Source organism: Musa acuminata, chromosome BXJ3-9 (genome assembly GCF_036884655.1).
Source record: "Musa acuminata AAA Group cultivar baxijiao chromosome BXJ3-9, Cavendish_Baxijiao_AAA, whole genome shotgun sequence".
NCBI classification, from domain to species: domain Eukaryota; kingdom Viridiplantae; phylum Streptophyta; class Magnoliopsida; order Zingiberales; family Musaceae; genus Musa; species Musa acuminata.
This window is the reverse complement of record NC_088357.1, coordinates 2,653,261-2,669,822: the sequence shown is the minus strand read 5'-3', so window position 1 is coordinate 2,669,822 and position 16,562 is coordinate 2,653,261. Positions and strand designations below refer to the sequence as shown.

The 16,562-nt window shown below is 41.6% G+C and overlaps 3 protein-coding genes across 3 annotated transcripts; all 3 read left to right on the top strand.

Moving 5' to 3' along the window:
• Nucleotides 1-146: 146 nt before the first annotated feature.
• LOC103996905 (uncharacterized) lies at nucleotides 147-5,821 on the top strand. The gene is made up of 9 exons (XM_009417964.3): nucleotides 147-306; nucleotides 386-447; nucleotides 562-652; nucleotides 861-947; nucleotides 1,431-1,484; nucleotides 1,668-1,852; nucleotides 2,872-2,954; nucleotides 3,151-3,251; nucleotides 5,256-5,821. Exons 1-9 carry the CDS (start codon nucleotides 262-264, stop codon nucleotides 5,472-5,474), a joined length of 927 nt encoding a protein of 308 aa, XP_009416239.2. The 5' UTR covers nucleotides 147-261; the 3' UTR covers nucleotides 5,475-5,821.
• A 1,737-nt stretch (nucleotides 5,822-7,558) lies between these two features.
• On the top strand, nucleotides 7,559-10,671 carry LOC103996904 (heat shock cognate 70 kDa protein 2-like). The gene is made up of 2 exons (XM_065169036.1): nucleotides 7,559-7,883; nucleotides 8,706-10,671. Exons 1-2 carry the CDS (start codon nucleotides 7,670-7,672, stop codon nucleotides 10,436-10,438), a joined length of 1,947 nt encoding a protein of 648 aa, XP_065025108.1. The 5' UTR covers nucleotides 7,559-7,669; the 3' UTR covers nucleotides 10,439-10,671.
• Nucleotides 10,672-12,361: 1,690 nt separating this feature from the next.
• LOC135648570 (putative clathrin assembly protein At2g25430) lies at nucleotides 12,362-16,014 on the top strand. Its single transcript, XM_065166367.1, has 2 exons — nucleotides 12,362-12,669; nucleotides 13,674-16,014. The coding sequence occupies exon 2, from the start codon at nucleotides 13,890-13,892 to the stop codon at nucleotides 15,816-15,818; it is 1,929 nt and encodes a 642-aa protein (XP_065022439.1). The 5' UTR covers nucleotides 12,362-12,669; nucleotides 13,674-13,889; the 3' UTR covers nucleotides 15,819-16,014.
• The last annotated feature ends 548 nt before the right edge of the window (nucleotides 16,015-16,562 follow it).

Below are 16,562 nucleotides of genomic sequence, written 5' to 3'. Positions count from 1 at the left end.
TAGGTGTTGCTTAATAAACCAATTAATTAGAAATAATAAAGAAGAAGAAAAAAAAACCAATTGCATGTCATTATGGGTCGATTGGTCTTACGCTATATTGGGTTTGTGGGTTCGGCCCATCAAGAACAAGTAGACGAAGCGGCATAACAAGGCCACAACGGCCAGCAAAATGCTTACCGTCGCTGCTCGAGATCCCTCTGCAGGCCATCTGGTTGAGTCATTTCCTCGAACAGCTTCGGCGCGCTTGTAAGAGCGGAGCCAATGAAAACCAAAAAATTGGCTCTCACATTCGCGGACAGATGCCGGGTTGGTCCTCGCCTCGCCGATCTCTCTTTGGGCAGCCGTTGTTTTGGGATGTTCTCACGATGTGCTATCTATCTTGCAGAACATCTTGGCGGCGAACTGGCAAGCACACCTGAATACCATCAAAGCCGACGCGAAAGGAAGGTATAGTAGATGTTGTTCCACTGCGTCCTGATGTGCAGATTCATGCCGTTTGACTTCGTTTCTTGAACGGATGACTGATGGTTGGTCTCGTCTTGTCGTCGATTGCTGCAATAGCAAGGACGATATATACTCGTCCAAGGTTCACTACATGATCATGCAGGGCAAGCCGTACCTCTGGGTGCAAGAAGGCGACATACACAACATGGTATGCAATCTTTTATGAACCCTTAGCAGTCCCCGGTGGCGATCGTAACTGATTTGATCTTTTGCATTAGGGTTTCTTTTCTTGTCTTGTGTGTTATATGTTATCATCTGCTAAATGATAGGTCGAGTTGGTGATGCATGCATGAAATGACAGAGGTTAATTTAGAATGTTGATCTTGTTCTTGAGAACTATTACATTCTTTTTGCAGAACGCTATAATCGATGAACGTGCTTCTCTTTCTGTGAGCAGCATCGTTCCAGGTCCTCTCATGGGCTTGCTTAGATCTGTTAAGAAGGTTAGCTCAGCTCCTATTTAACTTGTTCTAAAATTTTATTTGCAGTCTTTTGGTCATTCCTTTATGATAGATATGATATGATGTACTCACTAATTCACTATCCGGGTGCGAGTCATTACCATTTGATAAGGGCCTAAGTTAATGTGCTTTGTTCCGTCATTTCTACCAACGCCAAGCTGTAAATCCTGAATGTTTCTGGAGTTTAAGCCAAGAGCCAAATGAATGTTGGTGATTATAACTGGTTTCATCTCCGTAGTACACAACCTATATGCCTGTCAAACTCATAACATATAAATATTGCTTTTTATCATGAATGCCTGCAAAAACTAACCCTTTACTAAATCTTCTATTGCTTCCTTACTTATTGTTTTAGTGTAGAATCCCTAAAGGTTATCTTTGGATTATATCAAAATTTGCATTATAAGGGGCCTTAAAATGATACATAGAATCTGGTTGTCTTTCTGACCTTGTTGTTTACTACAGTTTCCAGCTCGAGTTGCTTTGGCAGGTGATATCAGACTTCTTAAAGACGATAAGGTAATTCTGCCTTCTGTCAAAATTTTCTAGTTGTCTAGTTGACATCTATTACATAAACATATCATCTGTGAAAACCTTCCTCTGATCCATTGAGTCACCGTTGTGGCACTTCCGCATTTACTTACATTATCATGATGGCTAGCAGTAGAGTTCAACTTTGATGCTACTTTCTGTTGACTCCAGGTCCAGGTTGTCACAGAAAGCCTAGCAGAATCTGTTGTATCGGAACATGAAACAGTTGACCAAGCTAGTTATGCAGTTTCAGCCATAATAAGTTCTGCCACTACCAGTTGCAGATCGAGAATTGAGAATCTCGATTGGATACTGAAGGAAAGTAGCAACTACAATGTTTATAAATTCAATATCAGGTATAGTATACATATTTTGGATAGATGGTCTTAGTTTGCTTTTGTTGTATTAGTCATATAGATCTTTTACATTTTAAAAAATTCTTATCCATTTTAGAAAAAAATTCCATCATATGAAGAAGCACTTTGTTTAACCTTCTGTGCTTCGAATTCTAATATATTCTGATTCTCAAGAGGGACTTGAAAATAGATTGGTGCTTATGAGGCACATGGAGATCTAAGTTTTGACTGTCTTTTTTTTCAATTTGTCCCTTTGCATAGATGTTGCTTTGATAATTGGACAGTCAAGAACAAGAAGTAGAGACTAGTAAAGGTTCATAAGATGGTTTTGGTTACAAATAGAAGACACGACTACTGTATATATGACATAGACATTGAACATTTGGAGCCTTAAGTATCCTTTCTAGTCTTACGTACTCCACCACTGTTATAAGTGATGCAACTTATGCATCTAGATTGTCCTGTTTTGAGCATTTTAAAAGTGCCCATGGTCTGTCTTTGCATAATTTGCATCATGAAAATGAACATACTCCCTACTATTTTGCTTGTGCCTAATTTATCTGTAGCAATGGGAGTTTTGGAGGATTGTTAAACTTAAAATTTTCAAGTTGAATATTTTTATGGCATGTCAGACTGCGAAATTGCGTGTCCACATTCCATTTTATTTACAATTTTTCATGACTAGACATTTTACACTGTAAAAAAAGGGGCACATTTTCTTTCACCATTATAACTTTTTTCATACTTTGCTACTTTGAAATGTTTTATGAAGCTGTTAATAGTGATCTAAGGTCTTCGTTTTTCACATTTCTGCTATAACTGAAGTCAAAATTTCAACTTTCCTAGAGGTAGATATCACTTGTCAGCATAGTTGCTTAAGCATGGGATCTATGCAAACTATCTCTTAGTTCTTGTTTCAGGTGATACCCACCTGCAAAGTAAGATAGAAATTCTAAATCTGCGCTACAAATAGTTGCACACTCAGGCACTTTTTCCCATTACAAACTTTTTGGTTGCAGATCATGCTCTTATGTTGATGGCAGTGGTGGCACTCATGATGTTGAACCGAATGAGGTTAAGGCACCTGAAGCAGATCTCTTAAGTAAGACTTATGCCCGCAGATTCATGCTTTGAATTCCTTTTACACAATTTTTGTCCCTTGATTACTTGAGAAACATTGCTTTATGATGCAACCAATGGTGTTCCTCTTGCACAAAGCTGCTATTATTTTACCATGCAGTTCTCTCGAAGCATGCTTTATTTGCCTTTAACTAAATCCCCTTTGTATTCTTGTCTAGTGCCATTTTCTGAACAGCTAGTTGATGGAATCAACCAAAGTCAAATAAGACGCAGAGCACTGATGCTATTCTGTCTTGAGTATTATAAAGTAACTGCAAGAGTAAGTCATGGATCTTAGTGGACTTTAATTATCAAGCATTGCACCACATATTTTATATGGTCAAGCTATTTCACATTTAGAAACAGAAGAAAGTACCATAATAATTCATTTTGGATGTCAGTACAAATTTCATGTCATCATTTATGCGGCTGCTGGACTTTGTATAACTTTCTTGTGATAATAATGGATATGTAGATAACATGCTAGGACCATATCTAGTATTAGCATCAAAATTTAGTTAATAATAAAGCTAGATCTCCAAAAAGATTAGTCTTTTTTTTTTTCTCTCTCCCTCTATGTTTGTTCTTTTCACTTTTTGTTTAGATATGCCAGTCATTCTTATCCTAATATCTGCTTTTTTATTCTTAACTTTGAATTTGATTGTATTCTCAAACATCTCAATAAATGAATTTTTCTTTGTAGTTTTATGAATAATAATTATTTTGGTTTGTGGTCTAATGCATTTTGATTGGAAGAGTCTACCTGGTAGAGTTTGGTATCACTATTAGAGTGTCATGAAATTGACTTTTCTTCATATATATATATATATATATATATATATATATATATATATATATATATATATATATATATATATATATATATTCCAAGAAAAACTCCTAGTTTTGATAAATTCTCACATAGCACTCTTTTTTTTCTTCATAAATGATAATTTTGCCCTTGTGCTTTCACCTTTGTCGTTGGCCGCCTCCATGGGCGAGCCGTTAGTCACCTATACCACGGGCGAGGATGAGGGTGAGGCATTGCTAGTCACCTATGCCATGGGCAAGGATGGCGAGTGTGAAATGCACTGAGGTAGGGGTGTGTCTGATAGGACAAAGGGGAGATAAGGTGGCGATGCAAGGAAATAAGGGCGACGATGCAAGGCAAAGGCTAAGGTAGGGCTAAAATGATCTTTTTTACGTAAGTAGTGAGCGCTCTGCAGGAATTTCTCAAAACTTTATATATATATATATATATATATATATATATATACACACACACACACACACACACAACAGCAACAACAATAACAATACTTATGACCATTCCTGCATTAATAATCTTCACTTGTGCCTTCTATTCTTGCCAATATATATTTAAGCACCATGGTCGGAATGGAGGATCAACTAGTGCTACAAGGTGACATGAATAATGTGATTAGCAGTAGTTTCTAAAACATTGTGCATGTCAACTGAGAACAGTATGCAAGAAGCAGAATGAACAACAACGTAGGTCAAGATCTGAAGTGCTTCTTGAGTTTACCATGATTGGTGGATGATCTTATGGACAACACTTTTATTTTATAAGTTCCTGACGAGATGCATACTGGCACAAAATTTCTTGATGAGCTTGTTCATGAGTTACCAAAAAAGATTAAAAAAGCAGAAATAAAAAAGATGCACCAGAACTAAACCAGGCTCCTATTGTTGGTAACAGAAGATTATGCAAGTAGGTTGAGTGTCAAGATGAATGTATAAATATCTAATGTAGATGTTGGATTGTTTCAGTGCCTTCCTAATGGTTAATGATCATACCCTTCATATCAATCAGTTGTGATCATAAAGTCCATAATATCTTTACCAAATTTTTTGGTAAAAAAAAGTGCACATCCGACAAGGTTTCCTACTAAATGGGTGTGGCAAATACTGTTTTATATAACTGATCAAGATCAGGGTATATGAAGCCATGATCAACTGCACTTACATGCTTATGAACATTTGACTAGTGAAGATCCATTCATTTGTCCAGCAAGCAGAAATGAATTGACTTTAGACAATAAAGAAGGATTTGGACATCCGCAGATGATTGCAAATAGACAATAATGACCTAATGTTGCCATGGAGTTTTCTCAACATCAAACTAATTGAATTCTATAAGTTTGTGCATTTTGTTGCTTACTGAAAAGAAGTTTATGCAAACCTCCTTTACTATGCTACACTCAGAAGACTCAGTATTCGTATGTTGCTGATTCACTGATTCTTCACTTTCTATTTCTTGAAGGATGCTTTACTGCTTTCTGTTGACCACAATGGATTTGATGTCCTCGCCAAGGTCCTTGAAACAGTGAATAACAGTACCTCAAATCAGCAGTATCATTGGAAGGAGTTCAGATTCAACTTTAAAGAAAAAGCACAAGATGTCGAATCTTTCTGCCGCAAGCTGGTTGAGTTGGAGGAGGAAGCTCTTGAAAGGGTTAAAAGTTACAGCGGTCTAGGTTGAATCCTACACTATCATGAAGCTGGTTATCTCTGTTGGCTAATCATCACAGTTTCCCTGGTTCCTTGAAAAGCTTTAAGCTTTAAACTTTAACCGGAAGCACAACTTTCTTTGTTGATAAAAAGGAAGAATTACCAGATGACTACTGGTGGCCATCAAAGTTGAGATGTTGCAAGAAAGTTACTGCCACCAAAAGATGATAATTATGTTGGTAGATGGAAAGGACCACATGTACGCTGGAAGCAATACAATGTTTGCATCTTTTGTCACTCTCATTTATTCGGTCTCGTCATGTGCAACAATCTGAATATTGAATAATTGGAACCAATTAGAATGTTTATCATTGTCAAGCTGATCAAACTAATTCAACCGTCTGCTTGTGAGATGAATTTTGCTGGTAGTTGCTACTTTATACCACCAAAGCATGCATTGCGAAGACTAGCAGTTTAGTTATCATCATCCACCAACCATCATATGCTCCACACATATGGAAAGCGATTGAAAACATTAGACTAAAGCATGTTGCTCTTAGAAGTACATCAAGTGAATCAACAGACCAACAACTGGGGCAATTTTTAAGACCAGATAATTCATCCAGATCTCTAAATATATGGAGGCATTACTATGATAAATATAAGATTGCCATAACTTAATTCGAATTCTACTTGCATCCAAAATATACTTAAAGAAAACAAGAAAGAACCAATAAAACCAGTGCTAATCTCGACTTGTGGAGTTTATAGATGAGTTGAGACATCCAATCTAGATTAATCAGATAGTCGAATCATCGAACAGATGGACAATTTGCCAAGACATTTTGCCAAGAGGTCGAAATGGTGTGACAGAAACCACATTTAAACAGATCGAACGACCACTGATCGCCATCGTAGTGGACACAGGAAACAAATCCTAAACAATCACCACAGACATCACCAGATCGGAATTATAGTCGACAGAAACTAAACCCTATACGCATTGAAATCAACGCTTCGAAGCTAACAAGAAACCAGATGCATTAGGAAATAAAAGACCACAACCAACCTGGATCCTGGCATTTCGTCATCACGCCACCGATGGACATATCTAGAGCAGCGAAAACAAGTCGGGGACGGGAAGACTCACCAAAAGACAGTGCTGATTGGGGGGGGTTCATGGCGACCTGGTTCGAAGTGGCGATGGTGACTGTCGGTGAAGGCGACATAGGAGGGGTGGTGCGGTTCCCCTGGTTGTTGGTGATGATCTCGATCCGATCATGCCGCCACACGCCGACCCAGATCGATCCTGATCGCCGGAATCTCGCCCTTGTCCGCCACCTCAAAGAAATCAACAGCGAGGATAGAGACCAAATAAAGGGAGCGCGCGAAATTTCATACGGTGTTCCGGAAGTTTCTGATGGATTATGGCCGTCAGATCAAATCAGAACACGTGCTTGATGAAAGTCTCTTGAATGTAGCGGAACCGTCCGATAAGCGAAATGCGGCCGCGAATGAGGGGATCCTCTCCAATGCTTATTTCAATTAGAGATTTAGGATCTCCGAGTCCCCAAATCTCAGCCGTACACGGAAGCGAATTGCGGGTGAGGCTTCGCGAAACAAAAGGCTCCCGTTTCCCAAGCCATGAAGTGTATAACCCACGGTCAAGCGGGCCGAATCTTGGGCCCTCGTAATAGACAATTCGAATGTGGTACGATGCATCATTAATGCAATTAAAATTGTAGAATTATTTCGAACAATTATTAATTAAATAATAAACGAATTCTAAGAAAATGCCCATTTTTTTCTCACCAATACCCCTTTGATTAGACTTATAAAATAATATATTACACACGTACTCTTATTACCGAACTCTTCTCGTTTATTTACGTCTTAAGATTAACAAAAATAGATCAGATCTGATGTGATGCGTGAAGGGCCCGGCATGGAAGGTCATGCGATCGCACCTCCGTGACTCGCAACGTGGCAGCTCGCGCGGGACCAAACAAATCTGCAGCCGTCCGATTCGATCGGGTCGTACGGTCAGTCAAGGACTTCGGAACATTCCAGATCCCTTGCAACTTGGAAGTCGCCTTCTATTTAGCCTCAGCTTCTACTATGCTCTCTCCCTCTCTCTCTCACTCTCGCAAGCCCTTGTGGCGGATCTGCTGGGTTGTCTCGCTGGTCAGTATCTTTGATATAGGATCCTATTTAAGCGTTTAAAAGATGGCCGGCAAGGGTGAGGGTCCGGCGATCGGGATCGATCTGGGCACGACCTACTCCTGCGTCGGCGTGTGGCAGCACGATCGGGTCGAGATCATCGCCAACGACCAGGGCAACCGGACCACCCCCTCTTATGTCGGCTTCACCGACACCGAACGTCTCATCGGCGACGCCGCTAAGAACCAGGTCGCCATGAACCCTACCAACACCGTCTTTGGTGAGTATTCCTTCTTATCTGTTGCTGGTGCTTGCAATAAGATGTCACATCATGCAAATGGTGCCCATTTGATTTCTTTTTAGGGTTAAATAACGCCTATTTATTTATACGGTGAGTGTGATGTGTCATTGCGCGGTTGTTATGATCCTTCTTCCTTTCGCTTATTATGATGTAGATCTGCCACTATGAATCATCTATTTAGTTTGAATACTTAGATCTGCTGCTGAGATGTGAAATGTTTGTTGTTTTTTCTTTGTTGTTGCCAATGATGATTGTTCTTAGTTTGCTTTTTATTGTAATACAATGTCATGGTGTGTTGTTGTTCTTAGTGCTCCGGGGCAAAATAAATCACAAATGACGAGAACAGAGTCTTATAAACTTGTCTTCTGCTTTTGCACCTCCCCATTGGTTATCTTTACCCAGCTTTAGGTTCCCAGCTTAAAGAAATCATGTGCATGACGATTATTTGCCAGCATTACACGTGAAACAAAATAAATTTATTTATATTTTTTGTTGGTTTGGAAATGTGAACTTGTGTATTTAGTTTTCTTCGTATCAGTCGTCCTGGCTGGAATGTAAAAGCAGCTATCTTTGATCTACACTCTTGTACCGCTTGTGCAGCGTTACATTACAGAGAGACACTAGTGAGGTTAAGAAGTATATCAAGTGATCTTAGTTCTTATTTTGTTAACTCTGTTGCTACCTATTGAATTTTGTATTATTTGCAGTTTATCTAAAGTTCGATGATTGTTTTTCTTTCATATTGTCAATTTTTTCTTATTACTTTCAAGATGCAATAGCCATTATTTACTCTGTTTTCAGATGCAAAACGTCTTATTGGAAGGCGATTCAGTGATGCTTCTGTCCAGAGTGATATCAAGCTCTGGCCCTTCGGGGTCATTGCCGGTCCTGGTGATAAGCCCATGATAGTTGTTCAGTACAGGGGGGAGGAAAAGCAGTTTGCTGCAGAAGAGATTTCTTCTATGGTCTTGATAAAGATGAAAGAAATTGCTGAAGCCTACCTGGGTTCTACTGTAAAAAATGCTGTTGTTACTGTTCCTGCTTACTTCAATGACTCTCAGCGTCAGGCAACAAAAGATGCAGGTGTCATTGCTGGTCTCAATGTAATGAGGATTATCAATGAGCCGACAGCTGCTGCTATTGCTTATGGTCTCGACAAGAAGGTCAGTAGTGTTGGGGAGAAGAATGTTCTCATCTTCGACCTTGGTGGTGGCACCTTTGATGTCTCTCTTCTGACCATTGAAGAGGGTATCTTTGAGGTGAAGGCTACTGCTGGTGATACCCATCTTGGCGGAGAGGATTTTGACAATCGCATGGTCAACCATTTTGTCCAGGAATTCAAGAGAAAGCACAAGAAAGACATAAGTGGAAACCCTAGGGCTCTCAGGAGATTGAGGACAGCATGCGAAAGGGCAAAGAGAACCCTATCATCAACTGCTCAAACCACAATTGAGATTGATTCCTTGTACGAGGGAGTCGATTTCTACACCACCATTACCAGAGCTAGGTTTGAAGAACTTAATATGGACCTGTTCAGGAAGTGCATGGAGCCTGTTGAGAAGTGCTTGAGGGATGCAAAGATGGACAAGAGCACTGTGCATGATGTTGTGCTTGTTGGTGGATCCACTAGAATTCCAAAGGTTCAGCAGCTCTTGCAGGACTTCTTTAATGGGAAGGAGTTGTGCAAAAGTATTAACCCCGACGAGGCTGTTGCCTATGGTGCGGCTGTTCAGGCAGCCATACTGAGTGGGGAGGGCAATGAGAAGGTGCAGGACCTGCTTCTGTTGGATGTCACACCGCTCTCTCTTGGTCTGGAGACAGCCGGAGGAGTAATGACTGTGTTGATCCCAAGGAACACCACTATCCCCACGAAGAAAGAGCAGGTTTTCTCGACCTATTCTGACAACCAACCTGGTGTCTTGATTCAAGTTTATGAGGGCGAGAGGACTAGGACTAGAGATAATAACCTTCTTGGTAAATTCGAGCTCTCTGGCATTCCACCGGCACCTAGGGGTGTTCCTCAGATCACTGTTTGCTTTGACATAGACGCCAATGGTATCTTGAATGTCTCTGCTGAGGACAAAACGACTGGACAGAAGAATAAGATCACCATTACCAATGACAAAGGTAGGCTCAGCAAGGAGGAGATTGAAAATATGGTTCAGGAAGCAGAGAAGTACAAAGCAGAGGATGAGGAGCACAAGAAGAAGGTAGAAGCAAAGAATGCCCTGGAAAACTATGCATACAACATGAGAAACACGATCAAGGATGAGAAGATAGCTTCTAAGCTTGCTGATGCCGACAAAAAGAAGATTGAAGATGCGATCGAGCAGGCTATCCAGTGGCTCGACGGCAACCAGTTAGCAGAGGCGGATGAGTTTGAGGACAAGATGAAGGAGCTTGAGAGCATCTGCAATCCTATCATAGCTAAGATGTACCAGGGGGCTGGCGCCGACATGGCTGGCGGAATGGATGATGATGTGCCGTCAGCTGGTGGCAGTGGTACTGGGCCGAAGATTGAGGAGGTTGATTAAGTGTGATCACTCTGTGCTCTCAGCTGGCTGTTTTGATTCCCGGGGTGTTGTTTTGGTTTGGTATCAGCGCTACGTTGTATTGGACTTTTGGCCGCATGAGATGGGCTAGTCACTTTAAGTTGCATTCGATGCTCTGGAAGTATGGTGTTCTCTTAACTTTGCTTCCACTGGGAAACCTGTAAGGATTCTGTATGTTCCTTGTGGAAATAGACCCCCTTCTCTCTCTCTCTCTCTCTCTCTCTCTCATCCGACTTCATGAAAATGTGATTATTTTGAGCTCAGGTAGTGTTCCTTATCTACTTTTTGCACGTCAATTATTTTGTATCTCTACCTTCTAAGTTGGCAGCTACGGCCCTCACATCCATGTGGGTGAAATTTTCATTTGCCAGATTGGCAGGCCATTTAGAATGCCAAGCATTGAATGTTTCAGATAGATAATACATTTATTTTATAATTTGGGATGCCTAAGTGATGAAGATGCCTTGCATCATCTATGGATGACAATCTAACTCTATATTAAGATCGATTAAGATCTATATTTATAAGATTTAATATAGTTTTATTCTAATTATTAGTCACTTAGCATAATCCTACATATTTTTTAAAAAATCTAGATTGGTGATGTTATATTATTATATGATTGTAATACCTCTAAAAACGTTTAGATCTTCCAGCCAATATTTGAAGAGACTGAACAAAATTAGTATATGGATGGTTGACGGATCGCAGGCATCCAAGTAGAATAAGAACATATTCGAAATCTCATCAGTTCATCAATGGCATCGCTTAACTTCCAAGATATACTTCCGTACAACTATCTTTAATTTAATATATATTATCTAAAAAGTAAAAAAATAATTATTACTCGAAACTTTAATCTTGGTTGAGATTAAAATAAAAGATATATTCTAAAACTTTATTGAATTGATATCATTCATTATTATATTTTTAATTTTTAGAAGGATAAATATATAAAAATAATCTCCTTTTTATATATTGTTTTGGGTGAATTCAGAAAAAAATTATAAGTTTGAAAAAAATTTGACCGAGTATTTTAACTTTGAAAAATTCTCATAAACCATCTTAACTATATAAAAAGATTATTTTACGCTTACTTCCATCGAATCAATCATTGTCTTCTTTTTCCTATACTATCTTCACTATTGCTCCTATGCCCTCATCGGACCTAGGATTAACGAGATTAATCCATGCATAAAGGATGATGATTGATAAGATCAATTGATAAGTGAAAACACATACGATTAAGGAAGGACGGTTGGCGAGGCGAGGGGAGAGGAGAGGGTTGACAATACGGAGGGTGATAGCGATAAATTAGGATGAATATTTTTAAAAAATATTTTCTAAATTTTTTGAAATTTAAGATTTTTTTCGAAAAATTATTATTATTATTATTTTCCAATGAGCAACTACTAGTCCGTAAAAGGCAGTAGTAGTACCAAAGGGGGTCCTTTTAGTTCGTTTATCGAGTCGTGACCCGGTGACTTGTTTATCGATCCCACGACATGTCGTGTCTCTTCTCGGTTGGACCGCTACGCCATCACAGGTCACCACCCACGTCCCTATGCGGCTTCGCATCGAAAAGCGAAGTGCCACGTGAACGGTGGATCTCATTTGTCGCGTACAAACTTTATGCGATCATGTGCAACGCTATTACTACCATGAAAGAGTCGATGTCGGAAGAGACAAACGAAGCGATGAAACCAGAGAGGACTGTCTCGGGTGACGTGGCACTCCCAGCGGTCTTAGGTGGTGGGAACTGTTAACTTTTCTCGGCTGATTCAGTCCTTGGCTGGACAAAAAGAACGGGGCTAACATTCAACACTGTAGTGAGAGTTCTGGAAATGCCCTCCGTTCTCTCGTTCCGTTTCATGGTCATCGTCTCGCCTTCTATTTATTTATTTGCCACCGATCGATCCGCGTGCTGTATTCTCGGGTGCCGCCGCTCCCGACGGACATATAGGCCGAAATCTCTGGGTCCGGTCCGACGCCGCCGCCCCCCATAGAGAAGAAAAAGAACGAGGGAAGAGGAAGAGGAGGATAGCCCCTCTCTCGCCCTCTTCTTTGATTCTTGTCTTCGTCAACGCGGATAAGGATCGAGAGATCCGCGGGCAAGCCTCGTAGATCCGGGGCAGATCGGCGCGCGGGATAGCGAATCGGTGCGTTGGAGGGCGAGACTCGGCGGAAGGGATCCACACGGTTGTTCTAATCAGGTGATTTGCTTCTGTTCTTGTTATTTGCTTGGATTTATTACCTTCTCGTGGATCTGTCAGTTTATTGAATGTTTGAAGTTTGCTATTGTTTTTTATCTCGTTAATTGCAACCCTGATAGCCATTTCCTAGATCTAAAGGCTAATATTCGATCGTAGTGGAAGATTCTTGGAGAAATTTGCTTATGTATTCGATTTGTTTTAATATCTTGGGTATACTACTTTGTGCTGCCGTCTAATCATCTATAGATCTGAGTGGAGTCAAATTTTCTTGCGATCATTGCTGATTTATAAGCTCTTTAAAACAAAATTCTAGATGAACTGTAACTATTTGACTATTTATTAGCAGTCTATATTGCGTACGATCTGAATCTTGATATGCTTGATGAGTTGTAATCAATATTAACTGCAAGTACTCTGTATTTGAACTACGTTATCAGCACATCGGAGTTCTAAGGACTGCTCATCTTTCAAGTCAAACGGTTATGTCCTTAACCAGGGCCTCATGTTATTTGCAGAATGACTACTAATTAGGATTGTGTAGATAGATGATCAGTAGGAGCCAAATCTGGCATCAGGAAGCCTTGCAATTTGCCATGTCAACTGGTTACTGGTATGTTGCAGTTTTGATAGGGGCCTCTAATTGAAAGAAGACCAGTTATGCAGACTCTGACCTTATGCTATAGACTTTTCTGGTCTGCAAAGACTTAGAAAACATAATTCTTGGGAGACGACTATGAAGGACTAGCTTCAACCTGCACAATGCGGTTTGCACATGTTAGATCTAGTATCTTGATTCAATTTTACAGGAGTTGCATCTGTTTCTTTTAGTTACCGAAGCATCTCTTGGCTTGGACCCAGAACTTTGTGGTTATTTTTTGGACGTGCATGCTGTTAGACTGATGAATCATGATGGGTTTCTTTACATCTCTACATCTATGCAGACAATGTCATTTGTTCCTCTAACATTACTAATAATCAGAACCATTATGAACTATATATAACAGATCAAAGACCCGATGGCATCAAGTTGTATTGCTTCTTTCTAGCAGTCTTGCTATTGTTTAGAGGCTTTGTCACTCAGATTAGGCCTTCTGTCCAGACAAACCTTCTGCTTCTGCTACAGAACAGGTTTGCAGTTAGGCTAGCATATTCAACTTCTGAGAAGTAACAACTGAAACTAAAGGGGGGAAAGTAATTTAACGGAAGGGAAGAGGAAAGAAATGGCACCCAGCATTAGGAAGGCTCTGGGAACAGTGAAGGATCAGACTAGCATTGGCCTGGCCAAGGTGTCCAGTAATATAGCCCCTGAACTTGACGTGGCTATTGTCAAGGCAACTAGTCATGATGATGAGCCTGCTAATGAGAAGTATCTGAGAGAGATCCTGAACATGACATCCTATTCAAGGGGTTACATCAGCGCCTGTATTGCTACTGTGTCAAAGCGGCTTGGGAAAACTCATGACTGGATCGTGGCTCTCAAGGCGCTCATGCTTGTCCATCGTCTTCTGGTTGATGGAGACCCTGCATTCCAGCACGAGATTCTCTACGCAACCCGAAGGGGTACCCGTCTCCTGAACATGTCTGATTTTCGCGATGAGGCACACTCCAATTCATGGGATCACTCTGCATTCGTTCGCACCTACGCTCTATATCTGGATCAGCGTCTGGAGTGCCTGGTATATGAGAGGAAACAAAGTGGTGGCAGCAGCCGCTCAAATGATTCCACGACAGAGCGCTGGAGATCTCCACCACCAAATCGATCCGATTATGGAGATCGTGATCCTTATGTGTATGGAAGTTATGGGAGGTCCTCCTATTCATCCCCTCCGGGTAATGGCAGTGCTGGATACGATGAACGGCAGAACGGGGAAGATAAGAAGCCACCAACACCACCGAGGGACATGAAGCCAGAGAGAATTCTGGGAAGGATGCACCAACTGCATCAGCTGCTTGACCGCTTCCTTGCTTGCCGCCCCACAGGCAATGCAAAACACAGCAGGATGATCCTTGTAGCTCTCTACCCTATCGTCAGGGAGAGCTTCCAGCTCTATGCTGACATATGCGAGATATTAGCCATCCTTCTAGACCGCTTCTTTGACATGGACTACCCTGACTGCGTCAAATCGTTTGAGGCTTATGCTAGTGCTGCAAAGCAGATTGATGAGCTTTGTTCTTTCTATGCCTGGTGCAAGGACACGGGGGTGGCCAGGTCATCGGAGTACCCGGAGGTGCAGCGCATTACCGACAAGCTTTTGGAGACACTGGAAGAGTTTATGAGGGACAGAGCCAAGAGGCCCAAGAGCCCTCCTAGAGAGGCAGTCCCTGCACCCACAGGGGCTGGGGATGAAGAACCAGAACAAGACATGAACAGCATTAAAGCTCTTCCCGCACCTTCTGATTACAAGGAAGAGGAGCCCGAGCCAGCAAAGGTCACTGTGGAACCTGTCAAGCCACAGCTGCAGCAACAAGCTGACCTGGTGGACCTAAGAGATGATGGCTCGTCTGCTGATGACCAGTCGAATAAGCTCGCATTAGCTCTTTTCCAGGGGCCAGTGGCAGCAGCCAATGGTGCAAATGGCTCGTGGGAAGCATTCCCATCAGCCAATGGTGACTCTGGAGTGACCTCCGCGTGGCAAACCCCTGCAGCAGAAACCGGAAAAGCAGATTGGGAGATCGTCCTTGTGGAGACTGCCAGCAATCTTTCAAATCAGAAGGCTACATTAGGTGGAGGCTTCGATCCGCTACTACTGAATGGCATGTATGATCAGGGAGCTGTGAAGCAGCAAGTGAATGCCCAGATGAGTGGAGGGAGCTCAAGCAGTGTGGCCTTGCCTGTGCCCGGGCGTGGCGCCGCTCCGGTTCTCGCCCTTCCTGCACCTGATGGTACCATGCAGACCATCGGAGGGGATCCGTTCGCAGCATCGCTTAGTATTCCTCCACCTTCCTATGTTCAGATGGCAGAAATAGAGAAGAAACAGCAGTTGTTGGTTCAGGAGCAGGTCGTGTGGCAGCAGTATGCAAAAGATGGGATGCAGGGCCAGACCAGCTTAGCCAAGCTCAACAACACCTTCATGCCCAACCCGACGATGCCATATGGGATGCCAACAGCTTATAATATGGCAGGCGGATACTACTATCCGACCCGCTGAATTCTGATCCTTTCTCCCCTTTTTGAACCCCCCCCCTCCCTCCTATCTTGTTGTGACACGGATTGTGCAGTGTCAATCGCCTCCTGTTATATGTATTAGCTATTTGTTTCGTCTACGTAGTACTACCACGGTCGGACGTGTGACTCTCTTGTGTTGCTACGTGTTTATTAGCTCTTAATCGAGTGAACATTCTCCAGTCTAACAAATCCATGTTGAAATGGTCACTGAACTGAGAGATGGCTTGTTGAATGACCGACTGACTAATTGTTATCAGGTACGACTTTATTCCTCCTCAAAAAGTAGAAGTTGGTAAGACTTCTTTCCAAACAATTAGAGATTTCAAGCCATCTTCATCGCTCGACCGAAAGTGGAAGGAAAAAAAAGGTAATCTCATTTTCAACCTTTGTTTTATAGGGAAAGTCCAAAGGGCATGTCAACCATGCTGAAATCAAATCTGTAGCCTTTCTCATATTTGATGACTTAAACATTGCAATTTTTTAGGTAGAAAATAATAGCCAAATTTCCTTCCATCCATCCATCATTCATCATTACAAATCCCGCTTTGTATAGCTAATCGAAGACCACGATTGGTTCTGAGACTTTTAGGTGCTTTAGTTCCAAGTTGGCCATCATGCGTGTCGTCGCCCTTATATGGTGGATCAACCTTCCCAGGTAGAAAACCAATGTGTGTCCGGATAACGTATGAGGCAGCACATCAGGAACTGGGCGTTCCTGCACCAGACG

What these genes read in the sequence shown, in the direction of transcription:
- LOC103996905 (XM_009417964.3), top strand. Translation starts at nt 262, where the DNA reads ATGAAAACCAAAAAATTGGCTCTCACATTCGCGGACAGATGCCGG. An exon ending in AAAGCCGACGCGAAAGGAAG is followed by an intron (nt 448 to 561) that starts GTATAGTAGATG and finishes TTGCTGCAATAG; the next exon opens with CAAGGACGATATATACTCGT. An exon ending in ATTATAAAGTAACTGCAAGA is followed by an intron (nt 3,252 to 5,255) that starts GTAAGTCATGGA and finishes TATTTCTTGAAG; the next exon opens with GATGCTTTACTGCTTTCTGT.
- LOC103996904 (XM_065169036.1), top strand. Translation starts at nt 7,670, where the DNA reads ATGGCCGGCAAGGGTGAGGGTCCGGCGATCGGGATCGATCTGGGCACG. An exon ending in CCCTACCAACACCGTCTTTG is followed by an intron (nt 7,884 to 8,705) that starts GTGAGTATTCCT and finishes CTCTGTTTTCAG; the next exon opens with ATGCAAAACGTCTTATTGGA.
- LOC135648570 (XM_065166367.1), top strand. Translation starts at nt 13,890, where the DNA reads ATGGCACCCAGCATTAGGAAGGCTCTGGGAACAGTGAAGGATCAGACT.